We start from the raw sequence: 19,399 nt of genomic DNA, 5'->3' as shown, positions 1-19,399 counted from the left end.
CTAGTAGACCAAATGAAGGACGATATCCGAAGGTGGGACGCGCTTCCGTTGTCACTGGCTGGGAGGGTGCAGACGGTGAAGATGACGGTCCTCCCGAGATTCCTGTTCGTGTTTCAATGTCTCCCCATCTTTATTCCGCAGTCCTTTTTTTAAACGGATCAACAAAGTGAACACTGGCTTCGTTTGGGCGGGCAAGACCCCACGAGTAATGAAGGTATTGCTTGAGCGGAGTCGGGGAGAGGGCGGGGTTCCCATGCACCTGCTGCCTTTGGCCTTCTTGGTGGTAGAGGTCAAGGGTTTGGTGGGTGCTTTTGAAAGAACCTTGGTGAGTTCATGCAGCACATCGTGAGGTGGCACGATGCATCATTGGTGGGGGGAGTCAATGTTTCAGGTGGTGGTCTGGATGCCAATCAAGCTGGCCACAACACAGTCACTTTCTGGATGGACTGTTTGTTATTGACTACATCTGTGATATTCACCAACACGCCAACACCTAACTTTGTGTCTGATACTAACCAGCACACTGTTCGCTTGGCCACAAAGCAACACAAACACGCCAAAGCAAATTTATAAATCATACCTTGTAAGCTTTCTGGCAGACTGCCAATGCACCAAGCATTTCTCTGCATAATATCATCAGCACGGTAGCATGGTGGTTAGCACAATTGCTTCACAGCTCCAGGGTCCCAGGTTCGATTCCCGGCTTGGGTCACTGGCTGTGCGGAGTCTGCACATTCTCCCCGTGTGTGCGTGGGTTTCCTCCGGGTGCTCTGGTTTCCTCCCACAGTCCAAAGATGTGCAGGTTAGGTGGATTGGCCATGCTATAAATGGCGGGGTAATGGGCTGCGTGCTGAGAACTGGCACTGGTCAACGAACTGAAAGGCTTCCTTCTGTGCTATAACCAATTTTTAATTCTTATCTGGTATATAATTACAATCTAATATAACCTGTTTATTATCACACAATATTAAGGTATTTAAAAATGACAACTGGGCAGCAGCCTTATCAAGGAACTTTCATGACATCAAAACCTATCAGAGAAAAGCTTGGATCAAATTGAATCATGGGATCCCTACATGACAGAAGGAGGCCATTTGGCCCATCAAGTCCGCACCGACCCTTTGAAAGAGCACCTACCCAGGCCCACTCCCCATCCCCATAACCCCACCTAAACCTAGACACGAAAGGGAAATTTAGCATGGCCAATCCATCTCACCACACATCTTTGGACTGTGGGAGGAAACCGGAACACCCGGAAGAAAACCCACGCAGACACGAGGAGAACATACAAACTCCACAGAGACAGTCACCCAAGTTCGGAATTGAACCTGGGTCCCTTCCGCTGTGAGGCAGCAGTGCTAACAACTGTGCCGCCATGCCGCTGACTGCTGCTGGAAATCACTCCCGTTTATCTGTTCTTTATTATATGTAAGCAGCAGAAGCAGGAGGTATTTATTTTGTTTTTACTTCAATTGCCTGGGGGTTCCAGAGACTTGCATGCTAACATGCTCTTTGTAGCTGATGTGTTTTGACATTTATATTGAAAAGAAAATGATCATGACATAATCACTGCGGGTTTATTGATCATCTGTAGCTGATTAATAATCATTAACATTCAGTGCAGATTATATCATGATGCACTTATTATCATAGAATTTTCAAACCACCAAACCATAACCAATTCATTTTTGTATTAAAATAAGTTAACATCCTATTTACTGTTGTGTTATCCAAGAAATTGCTGCGTGTTATTCAGAATTGTGAATGATTAAAGTTTCTGAGACAACACAATCTTGTTAATTTGGCCATAGTATTACTGTTTCAATCTTGGACACCTGTTCTTGCACAATGGGTTAGCCAATGTGAACGGAGCAAGACCAATCCTCTAAATGACCTATGAACTACAACTAATAGGCAGTTAAGAATCAGCCTCAATGCCAAAACGACAAAACCAGCCAATTCCTGAACATTGAGTGAGGAGGCACAGAATATAGATGATTGATGGCTCTCCCTACCGTCTCCAGAACCAAAAGTCTTTGGCCATCATAAAACCAGCAGGTGGGCAGTGCAAATCTGCAGCCAGGCAAAACAATTAGTCCAGCCATAATGAATCATTTAGAATAAATAGGAGGTTAGTTATCTCAAATCTCAGTCATCTGAACTCCAGGACATCACTGCAGGACACAGAACAAAGAATAATACAGCACAGGAACAGGCCCTTCGGCCCTCCAAGCCTGTACAGGTCATGATACCACCCTTGGTGAAAACCCCCAGCACTTCCAAGTGCCGTATCCCTCTATATCCATCCTATCCATGTATTTGTCAAGATGCCTTTTGAGCACCGTTAATGTATCTGCTTCCATAACCTCCCCTGGCAACGTGTTTCAGGCACTCACAACCCTCTGCGTAAAAAACTTGCCTCGCACATCTTCTCTAAGCTTTGCCCCACAGACCTTAAACCTATGCCCACTGGTGACTGACCCCCCTCGACCCTGGGAAAGAGTGCCTGCCCATTCACTCTATCCATGCCCCTCATAATCTTGTAGACCTCTATCAGGTCACCCCTCAAACTCCATCGCTCTAATGATAACAGTCAGAGACTATTCAGCCTTTCCGCATAGCCAATACCCTCCAGACCAGGCAACATCCTGGTAAATCTCGTCTGCACCCTCTCCAAAGCCTCCACATCTTTCTAGTAGTGTGGGGATCAGAATTGTGCGCAATATTCCAAGTGCGGCCTTACCAGGGTTTTATACAACTGTAGTATGACTTGCCAGTATTTATACACGATGCCCCATATGCTTTCTTGACTACCTTGTCCACTTGTGTTGCCACTTTCATAGATCTGGGGACCTGGACGCCCAGATCTTTCTGACTTTTTATATTCCTAAGAGTTTTGCCATTTACGATATATTTACCCTCGGGGAGGATTCGTGGGCTAACCATCATCAGTTGCTTCATCAATGACCATCGTTAGGTCAGAGGTGGGGATGTTCACTGATGATTGCAAAATGTTCAGCAACATTTGCAACTTCTCAGGTACTGAAGCAGTCCATGTTGATGTGCAACAAACTCTGGACAGCATTCAGTGACAACTAACATTTGTGCCATCTTCCCTTGGCATTCAATGGCATCACCATCGCTGATTCCCCCACTACCAACATCTTGAAGGTGTTCAGGGGTGGGTGGTGGTAGGGTTACTTGATCAGAAACTAACTGGACCAGCCATTTAAGTACTGTGGCTACAAGAGCAGATCAGAGACTGTGGATTCTGCAACGAGTAACTAACCCCCTGAGTCCGCAATACCAGTCGACCATCTCAGCCCACCTCTACAAGGCACCAAGTAGAATTGTGATGGAATAGTCTCCACTTTCCTGGATCAGTCCAACTCCAACAACACTCAAGGCTTTCGGCACTATCCAGGACAAACCAGCCCCCTTGATTGGCACCCCGTTTACCACTTAAACATTCATTCCCTCCACAACTGACACACAGTGTCAGCAATCTGTATCATCTATAAGATGTAATGCAACAACAGTACACCATCACCCACAGGTTCCCCTCCAAGCCAATCACTTTCTTGACTTGGAAATGTAGCGCCATTCCTTCACTATCTCTTGTTAAAATCCTATAACTCCCCAACACCACTGTGGGTCTACCTACACCACTTGGACGTCAGCGGCTCATGAAGGTGGCTCAGCACCACATTCTCGGTGATAGTTAGGGATCGGAAACAAATGCTGGCCAAAAAATCTTTTAAAAAAGTTCAAGCACAAATGTTATCAATTCCAAGTGTCAACATTCATACACTATGAGACAGAAGAAATAAATGCTAACTTGAACATTGGGCTGAGTCATTGGTTACAATAAAGCAGGAGTTTTGCATTAAATGGTGGTAGATGCTTTTTCAACAATTGAGTATAAAAGTGAGGGAGAAGGTGGCTTGAGTATGGGTAGATGCAGTTTGTACATAGAACAGCGGTTTAGCCAGGATATTCATTAGCAGCCACATAGAATTAGTTTCCTGTTCTTCATGTCTCCCTTGCTCTTTAGTGGTGCTATTGATAATTCCTCTCTGCCATTGCTTTGATGTCACAATCACCCTCATGTTCGATAGGTTTGCATGCCTGGAATAGCTTCAGGAAACTTATCAGTGGGTTCAGGTACCTGCAGGTGAGGGACTTTGTGAGGAAAGAGGTGCCGTCCTTCCAGGCGCCACCACCTCTGGTGTTGCAGGAGAAGTTGGTATCCGGAGATGACACTGGGGGAGAGTGGCAAACATTTGTGGAGAGCTGATGGGAAGGCGGGTGCTCTGGTGGAGGAGATCAGGTGCAAATGGGAGGAGGGATTGGGTGGGGTGTTGAGGGTCAGGCTGTGGAAGAAAGCCCTGCGGAGGGTGAATGCATTCTTGTCATGTGCAAGGTTAAGACTGTAGCCACCTGGGATGGCCACTTCCCGATTACAAAATGGACACTTTGCAAAGATTGCAGGAAAAATGGACAATACTGAGAAAACGAGCAGGTTCAGGGTTTGTCTGTTTGCCGCAGCTCCCAGACAAGACTAAAACCATTACCATACTAATGGGCCATCTCCGGGGACAAAAGAGTAACATTTAAGTAAATGATACTAAGGCAGACACCCCGGCGCCAGAGGAGACCAGAACAAAGCAGGCCAAAGGCCACCTAGGACACGCCCAGCCATCAGGGCACCCACCCCTTTATTGGAGGAAATTGATAGGAACGATTAAGAAACGGCCCAATTAATTGGGGCCAAGTTCAAGGCCCGCCCAAAAGTGCGTGAAGCCCCTTTGGGTATAAGAAGGATCCCCCAAGAGAGAGTCGCTCTCTTGGCTCCGGCTCTCACCGAGGAGAGACCTGCCCAACAGCTGCACCAGAACAAGTAAGTCCAAGGTTAACGCATGCTACCAAACAGACGACCTTAGCTATTCCCCTTCACCACTTCGACCCAAGCAGCCTCAGAACCGAACAACGGCCATTGTTCCTCTGACTGAGTGGGCACCCGAAGCTAAGTATAGGCTTTAGCAGTAGTGATAGTTTAGTCTTTGTGCATGATTATATTTAACTGTGTGTGTAAATAAATAAGCATTTGACTTTGAACTAACTAACTGGTGTATCGAGTCTTTGATCAGTATTCGGTTTGAACCTTGCGGCGGTATCGAGAGATACCTGGCGACCCTAGAGCAAAAAGTAATTAGAATTAAGCAAGGCGACCTTATTGACCACCATATTCAGCCAAATAAAGAGAAAAATAAATAGCAACAAGACTCATCCAAGTTGCAGGTTTGGAGTTTTTTGTCTTTTCTTTGTTTCTGGGGGAAATAAGGGGGAAGGCTAAGGGGTCAGGGTGAGTTGTGGGCTTGTTATCAGTGGCTGCAAATGGCTTGTGTTTTTGTATTTGTGGTTTTCTGATATTTTTATGTATATAAGCAAAATGCCTTTAATAAAAATATTTTAAAAATAATTCAGATTGAAGTATAAGCCTCATTGAACGTATTGCTGTGGTTGAGACATGATCACCATATGATCACTGTCTATCACATGGTACCACATTGGTTCCCCTTCAAATAAAGATAAGGCAAATATTTGTTTGCAAAGCAAGGCATAAGAAATGGCAACCATCAGTGTTTTGCACTGAAATTAAGGTTTTGGGCCCCAATCTTTGTATCAGCACATATGAGTACTGAAGGGGTTTTGGTTGCGTTATGTGTCTGCATGCCATTGTAATATAAAGGTACCCAGTAGAGCAAGGGTCAAACGTAATTGGAGAGTAGCACCACCCATGGTATGATGTATAGAGTCATATGGTAAGAGATTCAGATAGAGCACTCTGGAAACAGCCTGAATGGAGAAGCAGCATCATGCATGACAATATTGAGATCTGTAAATTAAAGATCAACAATAAATGGTTCATATTTAACATACAAGTCTCAAGATCTCATCATTGAGACATGTAAAGAACTCATATTACAACAGCTTCTGATCTCCCACCCTCCAAACCCCAAAGACCTACCAGCACCTCCCGCAGCTCCTTAATGTGGTGGATTATATACCACAAAGCCCTTTGTCTTCCAATCAGTGCACTCCCAATACTCATAATCAGTATGGCCTTCTGTGTAGAATGTAGCTTGAGAACAGTTCCTACATATTGTCTGAAGAGTTAATAATCCTGACCATTAGCACTAGGATTGGAACCTTTCTGGTACCCAGGCCGTTGGATTCAGTTAGCAGCAGCTGGGGATATGACAAGAGGGGAGGAGGAATAATTGGTACAAAGAAGCTGCTCAATAAAGGAAAGGGATGTTGTGATGAGGGAAGGGAACAGGAAATGATTAGAAAGGGGTGGAGCAGAATGCTTGGGAAATAGATGAAGAGAGAAAGGGGAAATGAATAGCTGAACGAGAGGAATGGGTGGCAGTGAAAGAAGGGAAATTAAGGAAAGAGGGAAAAGTGTAGAAATTAAGGAAAGAAGAAAAGAGGTAAAAGTGTGGAAATGAAAGGAAGGGGAAATAGATGCTAATGGGAGTGAAGGAATGCTGTGTATACCGGCAGCTTAAATTTTAAAGTCTGTGTAACAATTTGATTTCATATGTCAACCCTCTATTCGAATGCTGACAGCTTTTTGGGGCTGGCATAGGCTGTTATCGTAGCTGTTCTTCATCATTTGCTAACTTTCTGGGTTTGCGTGTCTGAAGCATTCCCAATCTACCCACAATGGACTACTTATTAATTCAAATTGGCTACCAGCAAGATCTTTGGAGGTGTGACCATGTCAGACTGTTACCACACACCCTCATATTTAAATTTCCTCCTGGACCCACCGCTGCAAGACCGGGAAGATTCCACCCATCTTGTCTAAATGTGATTACTGTTAGAAAAGGAGCTTTTCTCCATTAGTTTTCAGTGGAATAGCCCTGAAAACGTGTGTCAATAACTTTGCTCCAGTTTTACATTTGACCAAACCTTTTTCTCCATTTCATCCCTTATTGTATACCAATTTCTGCTCATTAAAACTAGCCTGCACTGTTTAAAGTCAACCTGCACCTCTTAAAGGCCAGATTAATTCTGGCTGCAGCAGAGACTGGAAGTAATGAAAGAGGTGTTAAAGAGCAGAAAGAACCTTCAGACAGTGTTCCATCAGCGATGCAACAGGTCAGAGAGGGTGTTACAAACCCCTCTGATAAAGCGTTGGAGGCCTTGGTACAGGAAGAGAGAGGTCATCAACAGGAATTCAGGAGCTCTTTCGGCAGATGCTAAGAAGGCAATGGTAACAGGTAGCCATAATGGTCAATACCAGTAATCTCGCACTGAGGACCTGGATGCAGTGCAAGTAGAAGATTAATGACCTCAAATGAATGCTCAAGATAATTGAATCCATCTGATCTCCATCAACGATGACCCATACATCTCATCCACAGCCTCACTCAACCTTAACACTGATTCAAATTGCACCACTCACAGCTTGCACACATTGCCAGCTATGCAACTATAGCAGGCTCATCACCCAAACACACTTCCCCAAATACTATTGCACACTTTCCTCTGGTACGACAAGGTGGCCCATATTTGGAGGCAGCAGTGCCTAACCGGTGGCGGGCGGGGCAGGGCTGCATCTCCTCACCCCAATGGAGGATACAGAGGTGGGAATTATTGGCATAGTCACAACTGAGGTTGTGACCAGTGGCAAGGCTGAAATCAATGAGAATGACAATATGTGCCTGCCTAATCCATCTTTTCATATGCCACTTACCCCTCATCGTGTAATCTGCAATGATTTATAAGTTGCAGGTGGTATAACTATACACTTCTTGTTCACCACTCCCCCACACCCCAACTAATAATCCTTCTTCCCAGGCCTGCTATTGTGCCTTTTATGCTGCTAGATACTCAAGAATTGCTGCTGCCTGGCCAGGCAGTGGTGGAGAAGGCTGAACCCCTAAGGGAAGAAGAAGATGATGAAGAATAAACATTGTTATTAGGTCTGACCTTTGCAGCCATCAGTTCAAATACTGGCACTGCATGAATCTTAAAGGGTAGCATATCCATGGTGAGTCACTGGGCCAGGGTGGGTTGCGGCCAAGCCAGGGGAAAGGATTTCTCGATGCCAATGTCCCAGTGGATGAAATCTTGTGACAGTTCTACTGCAGAGGACTTAGATGAGGACTTTGATATGGCAACATACCGAAAAAGGCTGGCGGGCATGCACACATGGTGCACTGGCAGGCCTACAACAGAGTCTCCTGTCCGTCAAAGAGCATGGAGAAATCTGACTCAACTTGGCATGGAGCTTTGAGTTGGTCATGGATCACATACTTTCCAGTATAAAAGTGGTGGCCAAATCCATGACAGCAGTTGCAGACTTGACCTTGATGCGGTGTCTGATGATCAATGTCTAAGCTTCCATTGCAGCAGCAGTAGGAGGCACCCAATGTCTGGGTTCTGCAGTGGAAGGTCAGACTGAGGTCATGACATCTCAACTAATTATCATACAAGCCCAGCTTGCTGCCATGCAGATTCAAACTATTGCCATCTTGCCTGTGGAGTGCTCAAAAGGGCTTGCAAGGGATCACAGCACTCCAGAAATGTGTTCTCCAACTGAAGGGCTACTTTGGGGACGTGGCAGAGTCTCTTTGTAGCCTGAACCTGCTATACTTCCTCAGGATGGCAAACGTCATGGTCCCATCAGGGGTACTCTGCCAGTGAACCTGCTGTTGCCTGTTTATCAACCAGCTAGACAGCTGGCACCCATGCCAAGGTGGCACAATCTGAAATTTATCAGTCTTGTTCCAGAGCTGCTTGAGGTCATCTTGCAAGTTCATCCACAGAATCCTCTATTTTCAGTCAGCAGACTTTCACCAGCCATTTTACAGCCATTGGGGAGTACTGCATAAGAGCATGAGGACAGACAAAGGGAATTCATAAGGGTAATTGAGTTTTGCATGGAATATTGGAGATATTGTTGGGTAAAGTTGGTGTGGCATGGTTGTTTTGTGATAGCTATTATTTCAGGAACAGGATGACCTTTAACTCCGGGACTCTAAGATGTGGGAATGTTAAACATGGGGATTTTGTGTAGCATCTACGAGAACTGGAAACATATCAGGCACTCCCAGACAGCTTTTCCAGAAATTAGATGTCTGGTTGCCTCCTCCCTTCCTACTCCTACTTTTTCTTCTCTTCTCTTCTTTATCCTCCTCTTTTTTCTTTTCCACTTCCTGACATGGTTCCTAATCCTTGGTGACATCGGCTGTACCCTCTTGGGGTGTGTGAATGCAACAGACCAGCAGGAGTCAAGTACTTAAGCACTCCTTCAAAGGGGTCCAGACAGTGGATCCATTGCTTCATCTCCCCGATCAGCTATTCCATGATGTTTCCTTTGGCAACATGGCTTGCTTACAGACAGACTGGCCAGAAGTGGTTGTCTTCTGAAGAGGAGTCATGACTCAGATGTAAAGTGGATAGCTTTTGTCACCTAGCAGTCATCCTCTGGTTTGATGTGGTGACTGAAAGTTTGAGAAAACAGCGGACAAGCACAGAATGAAAGCACCATGACCGCTGCCAGGGTAGCAAGCGTTCACCCAGTACGATGAGCTAAGCATGGTCACACAGCAACTGAGTAGTAATCTTTCAAGTTTGAGTATATCTGAACATTCGCGGAACCTGCAAAGCCATGTATTTTCAACGGAAAGCATCTTCCAGCAGGGGAAGCGCACTATTCACGTCTGCCTGCACTCTCCTGACATACAGAACCTCTCAAACTTCTCTGATACAGCAATGAACAATGAACTGGGAGATGTTAGATATGTTGCCTACTTCAACCAGAAAGGATCCCGTTGCAAAGAAATTCATGACCATGGTGACTTTCACAGCCACAGACAGTGCTTTCTTCTCCCTTTTCTCAGACAACAGGTCAGCCTGCAAATGATGGCAGCAATTGTGAATCTCAGATGACGCACACATTGCTCCTGGTTTATAGGTGAATAAAATGCTCTCACAGATCCCTAACCTGTCTTCTTATTTTCTACCTCTGACCATCTCCCTCTCATGCTGTAGTCCAAGGTACTATGGCATGGCTGACAGGAAGTACTCTAACCAGAGCCCTTGCAGTCACAACTAGTGACTTTCCTAAGAGCAGTGTCATTCATTGCAGACTTCACCAACTGTAGCCAACTCACCAAAACACCTAGCCCTTCTACAAAATAAAAGCAAATTACTGCGGATGCTGGAATCTGAAACGAAAGAGAAAATGCTGGAAAACCTCAGCAGGTCTGGCAGTATCTGTAGGGAGAGAAAAGAGCTAACGTTTCGAGTCCGATGACTTTTTGTCAAAGCTCAGCTCAGCTTTGACAAAGAGTCATCGGATTCGAAACGTTAGCTTTTTTCTCTCCTTACACATGCTGCCAGACCTGCTGAGATTTTCCAGCATTTTCTCTTTCATAGCACTTCTACAAATTCAAACAGAGCGAGTAGAAATTAATCAGCAACTAACCTTCAGGATGTTGATGATCCCTTTAAATAGTACTGCTATGGGTTTTTCCTGCTTAATGTGTGTGTTTAAGAGAGGGTAATATGGGTGGCACAGTAGCACAGTGGCTAGCACTGTCGCTTCACAGTGCCAGGGACCCAGATTCGATTCCTGGCTTGGGTCGCTGTCTGTGCGGAGTCTGTACATTTTCCCCATGTCTGCGTGGGTTTCCTCTGGGTGCTCCGGTTTCCTCCCACATGTCCCGAAACACGTGCTTGTTAGGTGAATTGAACTTCTGAATTCTCCCTCAGTGTACCCGAAAAGGTGCCGGAATGTAGCGACTAGGGTATTTTCATGGTAACTTCATTGCAGTGTTAATGCAAACCTGCTTGTAAAGATTATTATTATAGAGTGGCGAGTTCCAAAATGTCAGAGCTTGTGTCAAATCAGTGTTAGACACCGACTAGTGTCACAATCTGCTGACACTGCATGATCCTGGCACACATTTGTAATATCTATGTTAACAGCCTCAGCAAGACAGCGATCAGTGCAGGCAGCACCAGAAGTGAGTACAAGTGGCACGGACATTATTGTGGAACTAAAGCGATGCTACAAGACAAATTTTAAGGCTACTGCACTTTACAGGAAGATGCATTCCAGTTTTAGGTTTTCTCACAGTATATTTAAGAAATTGAGGTCTTGTGGGGCAGTGGGTAGTGTCTCTGCCTCTGAACCGTAAGCTCTGTGTTCCAGTCTCACCTATGGACTTGCTAGCCAAGGAAGATTAATTCATAATGGGGCTAAAACAGGTTGATTATCAATCTGCAAATGTTTTCATCATGGTGGTAGGTGGTCAGAGCAGGAGAGATCTCTGCTCAGCCATATGATGGGAAGAGAATTGCAGCCTCTACCATCACTATCCATAGATCGAGATTACAACACACATATAAAAGTGCATGTTTCCACAGCAATTTTGACTCCCTGAATGATCTGTAACACAGACACATGTATAAGAAATTACAACTACAATTGAATCTAATAACAAAACCTGCCCCAATTGTTACATAGATTAGAATCATAACAAATTAAACTAAAGGTATTTTTCACTCAATGTAAGACGGTTAAGATGAAAATAATCACAATTTGCATCTTTGCTCAACAGGCAATTAGTCCTACAATATCTTAAATAAGGGGCTAATTTGTTGCTTGATTTTGAATAAAAGTAGCTCCAAACAATCATTCAGATTTGAGCAATGATAGCCATAGGTTATAGGCCATAGATTAAACTGTAGTCAGACATCAATTTGGAGGAATTCCATAGGACAACAAGGCTTCATTTCCTCGTAATTACCCAGTTTAAAAGACAACATCTTAATGTCACTATACTTGTGTTAAATTACTATCCTAGCCAATAATTATGTCACACTGTCATACATTTCTCCGTAGCCCATTGTTTTTGCTTATTTGCTGTATGTTGTGGCCATGGATATTAAAGACCATGAATTAAAAATCTCTTTCCGGGTTCTGTCTAAAATGTTAAAATTCAGACATTAAAGCGGAAGTGTGTCAATCTCTTAAACTTAAAATGATTTTCAGTTAACACTATTTTCTGTATGTTTTTCACCCTGGTCTTTGCCCAGAATTGAAATGCCACATTTTCTAAATGTCTCACTACAACTTCACTTGAAAAATGAACAACCCTTGAAGTACAGCAGATTTAAGCTGAATGCAACACATTTAATCACAAATGCATTTAGATTCCATTCTAACATTAATTAACTATGAAAGGGATGCCTATTAACTGAAAACTGATATTAATTTTAATTCCAATATCTTTTATATACCCCAGTGGCCACTGATTATAAGTGTATGATTACAAGCTTAGGAAACCACAAACTAAATATGATTGAAGAGGTAGCTTATTCAGAGTCATAAATTAATGAAGCAAATTGCCACCGAGTGTGGCGAGTGTTTGGTCTGCAGAATCGCTAACAAAAGAAATGTACACGTTTCTGATTAGGGAGGGGAAGGAGACAGACTTACTGCTGTTACAGGAAACAAATAAAATAACCTGTCAGGGGCACAAGCTCAGAATGTTGGCAAACTCTGAAATGAGCTGGCTGAATAGCTTTTTCATATATCCCAGTCTTTATATATTACAATACATAACAGAAAAAATAACCTTGACAGTTTCAGTAATGTGGATCTTAATTCAGGCTAACTATTTATTAAAAGTGATTATCAGTTCAACAATAAATGATTGCTTTGATAACTTTTATATTTTATTCTGATAAGGCTAGATCCAATTCACTTATGAGTAACAGTTCAGTCTATCTTTTTCACATGCTGTTTAGACCTACTGTGCTTTTTCAGAAATTTGTTTGCAGTACGGTGCATAAACTTAAAATAGTTTGGAGATTCAGTTTCATTAATAAGTCAACGTGCATTTATTTACACTCCTTTATTTATTAAGCAATAGCGTTTGTATGAAGAGATTCCAGAATACAGAAACACAACTTGCGCATTTTGGATGCTATGAAATAATAAATATGGGGCCAAAGAGACCACAATTAATCTAATCTGGTCGCTTGGTAAATGTTACTCTTGCGAAGCGGAGGGACGATGCCAAAACGTTGACACTGATAATGTCAGATGTTATGTTGAAATTAAAAGAAATCCTCCATTTAACTGACTGAATGCCATACTATCCTCCACGTTTTTAAGGCACTCGCGACTTTAAACAAAATCTTCACTGCTTAATGCAAGACTCACGCAGAAGTAAAGCATGACAATTTTGAAAGGATTTATCATCCAAATGAACTGAGATGTACTGTTTTTATCTTGAGATACATTTTACTAGTGTTTAGAAGTTTAAAATGTCAGAGGAATATGACAAGGATTCATAACATTACAGAATACCACAAAGAATCACGAAGTGCCACATATGTTACTGACAATACAGGCATGGAATAGTATCGAGTTACCAGCAAGAAGGCATCGGAGAAGACAAATAGCTGTAGTGGTGCCTTAACTTTGCCTCTTAAATGCAATCACTCAAAACAACATGCGGGAAAAGAAATCATAAACAGAACCAGGCACATTTTTAAAACTTGCAGTAGACTCAGTATCCTTAACTTTAAATAAAATGGCTTTAATGACACTCAGTAATTATTTTAAGGCTTTGATAATAATTTAGTGATCCCTTGGACAATATTAATTGCTAGAAAAGAAAATCATTATGCAATAATCACCCCAGCAATTATGCAAGAACTAGTAATAACAGGAACCGTTCATACTTTAAAGCTCCCTCTTGAAGCATGCACGGAGTCTGCATTTATGAAGCAATGTGTTTTTGCTCAAAAAAAAAATCAGCTGTTCCAATTTTTAAAATGAAGCTAACATAAATATTTTATTTTCTAACATCTGGAAGAAACTGAATGAGGATTCCATACTCACTGAAAGGGCAGTTTTCCTTTTTTGTTCCACCGACCTTCCCATTCCTATCGATCTTGAAAAAGTACTTGGTGAAAGAGAACAGCTTCCTCCACCGCACATCTCCTTCCAGGTATTTGTAGCTGCGCACATGCCTTCCCAGGCTGGATGAAGAGCTTGTGATATTTGGAGACAACATATCTCTGCTGATGTCATTGCAGGCAACAGACGAAGAACAGATGAGGAAGAGGAGAACGACATAAACCAGGTATGTAAAGGCTGAGGCACCCTTTGTCAGTATCCATTTCCACATTGTACTAAAGCTCTTGGCACTAGAAAAAGTCTCATAAGAATAAACATACTGGAATGCCAAGGACACTTATGCGGCAGAGTTTGTTGCTGGTCTTCTCTGTTTGACCTCTGTTATCCTTTGAATGAAGTCCATCAATATCCATAGCTCAGGTGATGAATCATCTCTAGTGTGGTATGTCTTTTACCATCTTGCACATTTGCAGAATTACTAAACTCCTCAAGTATTTCTTCAGTATGTTTTCTTTATTTGTTTGGACACATCAGGATTTTTTTTGCAAATGCCCTTTTCTGAGAACTGGCTGATAACATAACTCCACAAAGGTGTACGGTGTGCTGCAGCGACCTCACTTTTTCTTGGCTACGGCATACAAAGCTGGTTCGAATCTGTTGAAGACACCCGACAGCCCAAGGGAAGCTGGTGGCTTTGAAGAGACAGAAGTGTTTCGCCTTGTAGTAAACAGGTCAAACCCTGGTGAAAAATGTCAATGATTACCACACTGAGGTGGGATGTGCTTACCGCAGTGGTCAGCCTGTTATGGATCAGGCAGCAGTGGACATCTGAAACCATGTACTGGGAGAGAATTCCTTCTGAGGGAACTGTGCAGATCACTGATTGTAAGCCTTCTGGAGCTTTCAGTCTTGCTAATTGCCGTTACTGTTCCTCTTTCCTCTGAAAGCCGGCCACCAGCATGGGTTGTATAGTCATGCTTTACTAATCTCACTCTCTTCCGGGCTGAACCCAACTCCCTCTAGGGAGCCCCTTTGGACTTGCTTTCCAGCGTGGGCTTTTTTGGCAGCGAAGTACTTGAGAGCCACCTGGAGCTTTCTGCTTTCTGACTGTTCCTGCACATGTGAAGGAGACCAGTCTGCAGAGTCCTGCAAACCAGATTATGTACTGGTCAGGAAGAGCAGAAAGACACAATTAGTTTCTTTTTTAACCTTTGCCAGCTTGAAGGAGGTCCTAACTTAATGAATCATCTGCTTTTTGCTTCTGTAGAAGAAACAAAGTGTTCACACATCTAGTCACGGCTTTTTATTCTTTTTTAACCATGTACAGTTTCAGTCAGTTTTAGAGCTTCTTATGCTCACAGGATTAAAAGAAACCTCTGTAAACAGTTTGTAATTACTAACATGACTCATTTTCTGAGTTACATTTTCTCTTCAAAGCTCATGCATTTGTATCATTACAAATGTTTTGATCATAAAAGTACAGTACTCTTCTCTTTAACAAACAGCAAGCATGTAGAAAGCATATTCCAGGGAACTTCGTGATGCTATCTGTATAAAGATAATCAGACACATTTATGGGTAATTAAAAAATTATGGAACTTTTTTCTCCTTTGCCTTTCAATCACATCTACTGCACCAGTATTGCAGCATCCCTCAGTGTCCCACTGCATTGTATTATTGGGTCACCTACTGGATTAACTTGAGAAAGCCTGAGAAAAATTGCAGAGTAAAGATGCACTATGTAACGGAATTCAATCTCTCCCAATAGATTCAAGTCACTAACATAAATGTATGAATGTAGATTATATCTCTGTAATGAGGCCTGATTCAGACTCAGTTACTTCAAAGGACTGAAATTCTACCTCCCTCTTAGTGGCAACAATCAGACCTTAATAGACTCCTTTATTAATTGTTTCTCTGTCCTATTTGAGGAAAAAAGGATTGTCCTTAACACAAAGTTTCAAATTAAGGGCTGAGTTTAAATTAATCTTATTAAAATTTTTTTTTTACAGTTAACTCTTTTCAGATAACCAATTTGATCAACATTCACTTTATTTAGTCCGGTAACAATTAAGACGTTTGCCTTGTATTTCATTCTTCAGTGTCTGCTTTTTTTAGGATATAAAAAACCTGTCTCTATGATCTGATTAGTGAGGCACAGATCTTTTATTGCTGTTTTGCACTGCGATTGAAAAGGAAAGGTGGTTTCAATTCAGGGCAGAGGTGGCCACAGATGCTTCGGTGAGAAAGACAGGCACAGGAGACAGAAGAGGAGGCTGAAAGCTCCAGCAGGGAGGCCTCTGAATCTGTCACTCTGCTATCAACATTCAGACAATAACATTCTTCACTAAACCACACTGATTGAAATTAACTCTCTGTGAACTGCCAGACATTTCCCACCTTGACCACTGAGCAAGGCAATCAGCCCTGTTAAATAACTGAGAATTCCAGTATGATTCTTTCAAAGATCCCAAAAGCCTTATACTATCTCTCACAGTTTTGATCTAAGTATCTGTAGTTGCCATCAGGATATCTTTTAATGTCAAACTGGTGTGATACGAACAGCTAACATGCCATTGACATGCTTTAAAAAATATATATTTATGCTACATTTTTACAATGTAAACAATGTCATTGGAATTAAAAGAAATGGTAAATTGACATTAAAATTTGATTAAGTTACTGTTCATTTACTGTAATTCCTTACCTTTCCTCACAGGGGTAGGAGTCACCAAGGCCCTAATTATAGTTTAAGCTTTGCTCGGCACAGCAGCTATAATGAATTCAACTTGTGAAACTTGTGCTATAAACTCTTTCCACTGACAATGGTGCAACAACTCTCCCTTCTGGCCATGAGTTACACACCAGTGGGACACTCACTGCTGTTGCTGTGGTGTATAGTTTTGCCGATAGTCATACCACAGAGTTTAGCTTTTGATCCTCACCACATCTCAAGACACCTGGATGCCTGCACAGCTGGATGTGCAGCAGGCCCAGATGTGCAGTAATATAAATATAGTAGATATCAGCGCTTACTCAGCGGCACCTAGATGAAGCTAGTCTGGCAGTTATTCTAGGTTTAAGTGATGGTATGATTTACATTCCCTGTGAAGTATGAGAACTTCTTCCACTTCTTATTTGCAGGATGAAAACTGAATAAAATTAAATGCTACATATTATAATCGGATCAAGGATGAAGCATACAATACATTTTTTTGAACAACTTAAAAGGGTGGCACGGTGGTACAGCGGTTTGCAATGCTGCCTCACAGCGTCAGGCACCCGGGATCAACTCAGGCCTTGGGTGACTGTGTGGAGTTTGCACGTTCTCCCTGTGTCTGCGTGGGTTTCCTCCGGGTGCTCCGGTTTCCTCCCACAGTCCAAAGATGTGTAGGTTGGATGGATGATAAATTGCCCCTTTGTATTCAAAGATGTGCAGGTTAGGTGATGTTATGGGGATAGGGTGGGGGAGTGGGTCGAGGTAAGATGCTCTTTCAGAGCAGGCTTGATGGGCCGAAGGGCCACCTTCTGAACCGTAGGGATTCTATGCTCTTAGAAGATCAAACTATTGTTCAGTGAGCACACCAGTGACACTAAAAAAACTATCCAGACTTCTCCTTATTGGATGGAAGTTTTCAGCCCGATATACTTGGAAGGTTGATGCCTACAATTTTAGAGTGAAACAAATTCAAGAACGACAATATTCTTTTACCGTGGTGTGAGTTTGGATAAGAAGTTGGAAAATAGTACATACTTTTTTTTAAACTGGCAATTTAAACAAATTATTATTTACATTTTCAGTAAGAACCTGAAATTTTAGGTTTTTTTTTGTAAGTTTTGCCGAAATGCACTGGGCTCTGTTTTGTGTTTGTTATGGCGATGTAGGACAAATTCCATCCCAGCTACTGCTAGAAATTGAAGCTTGGTTGAGGGATATATTTAAACATTATTGGATACTTTTATGGAAAGAACACAGTGACATTTTAGATCCAAGGAAACTATCTTTATTTTTCCAAGCAGTTATCATCTCTTCACCGGGGTAATGGTGTGCAGCAGTGTCGGATTTTGTGGGCTGATTAACAGTCTTCAGTAGGAGAATTCCTTCATGGCTTCAGCCGTCATTATACTTTTGTGAGCTCCAAAACTGTGATAATGGAGGAGGACAGAAATGATCCACTCCAGTGGACTGTACAATATCCTACTGGATGCCAGTACAGAAGAGCCTGCTTGAGCTCACCAGGACTGTCAGAGCACTGTTCAAACCTTGCACCCTCTGACTCAGAGACAGAAGCTACCACTAAGCTAAAGGTTCTCTTCATTTTTGAACTGTTAACAGGTTAGACCCGATGTCACTCCCTCAAGAGAACACATTTAATATACAATTGACTTGCATCCCTGGAATTACTAGATGCCAGGTGGAGACTATTTTTACATCCATATTTTTCAAATACAATGGGAAAAGGATCTGCCCCTCTTGTGCATGACAAATATAAAATGGTGGCTTTGCAGCATGTAAATAATGAACAATGGTTTTTAAAAAGCTGAAAAGTGTTTGTTCCTCCTCTCCAAGTTGTCGCAAAATACAAAATTAAGTGTTTCTGCACTTGCTCAGCCACAGGACTTTCACCACTGACACTGAAGCAATGGAGTACAAAGTATGAAACTAATTCCTTGGGTTGAGTTTTATTAAGTGCAGCCCACGTCAGATCTAGATGTTCCCTGTAGTACATATTACAAATAATTAAAGCGAACAACCAAAAAGGTTTTTTTTTCAACAGCTGTCCGCTTTGTTTCAATACACATTCGAGCCTGGACAAACAGAGAGTTTATCAAAGCAAAACTGGTCCAAGCACAGAATCTTTAATATACTGTTTTAAATCACTTCACTTATACAGCAGCCTAACTAATTACTTACGCATTTAATACGATCCAATTCCACTGTTAAACCTTAGCATTTTTCTAAATAAACAGTGGAGACACCCTACATTGGTGTCTCTTGGAACCATCCAAACAGCATGCAGTTGTTAAAGGTCATGCTTGAAAGATGTGGTTTGATTTGAAAATCTTCATATCAGCATTAAATGGGTTTTAGGTCACATTCAGTGGCCCAAACATTTACTAGAGGTAGACAAATATTTTTTTAATCTTTTGCTTCCCCTGTAACTTTAATTTGTTTTTATTTCCTGCTTTTGATCTCTTTTGCTTCACCCCATGCCACAACTAAGAGAGGTAGAAAGCCTGTTGCCAAGATTCTACTCGTGTTTCCAGTAACTGGCTGCTAGCTGAATTGTGACAGCAAACAACACTCCTCCAATCTCAGACTGTGCCTTCTTTCTCTGAGGGAGCATTTTGCCGACATTCAGTTTGGGCAAGTAAAGACAACTCCAACAAGTGTTTAAGTAGAATTCTGACCTGTCAATACATTTTTCCTATTTCTCAAAG

The 19,399-nt window shown here is 42.3% G+C and overlaps 1 protein-coding gene and 1 long non-coding RNA gene across 2 annotated transcripts in view; one reads left to right on the top strand and one right to left on the bottom strand.

The window, feature by feature from the left end:
• fgf10a (fibroblast growth factor 10a) overlaps positions 1-19,399 on the bottom strand; it is a 198,106-nt gene that overhangs the window by 123,391 nt on the left and 55,316 nt on the right. Inside the window, exon 2 of the mRNA XM_072497082.1 lies at positions 13,940-15,122. Coding sequence (XP_072353183.1) covers positions 13,940-14,228 — 289 coding nt within the window. The 5' untranslated portion in view covers positions 14,229-15,122. The remainder of the gene's footprint in view (positions 1-13,939; positions 15,123-19,399) is intronic.
• Positions 14,056-19,399, top strand: part of LOC140409044 (uncharacterized) — a 136,166-nt gene continuing 130,822 nt past the window's right edge. Inside the window, exon 1 of the long non-coding RNA XR_011940267.1 lies at positions 14,056-14,183. This is a non-coding gene — a long non-coding RNA (uncharacterized lncRNA). The remainder of the gene's footprint in view (positions 14,184-19,399) is intronic.

This window comes from Scyliorhinus torazame, chromosome 3 (genome assembly GCF_047496885.1).
Source record: "Scyliorhinus torazame isolate Kashiwa2021f chromosome 3, sScyTor2.1, whole genome shotgun sequence".
In the NCBI taxonomy this organism is placed as follows: domain Eukaryota; kingdom Metazoa; phylum Chordata; class Chondrichthyes; order Carcharhiniformes; family Scyliorhinidae; genus Scyliorhinus; species Scyliorhinus torazame.
Note: the sequence above shows the minus strand (reverse complement) of the source record. Positions and strands in the feature narration are given on the sequence as shown.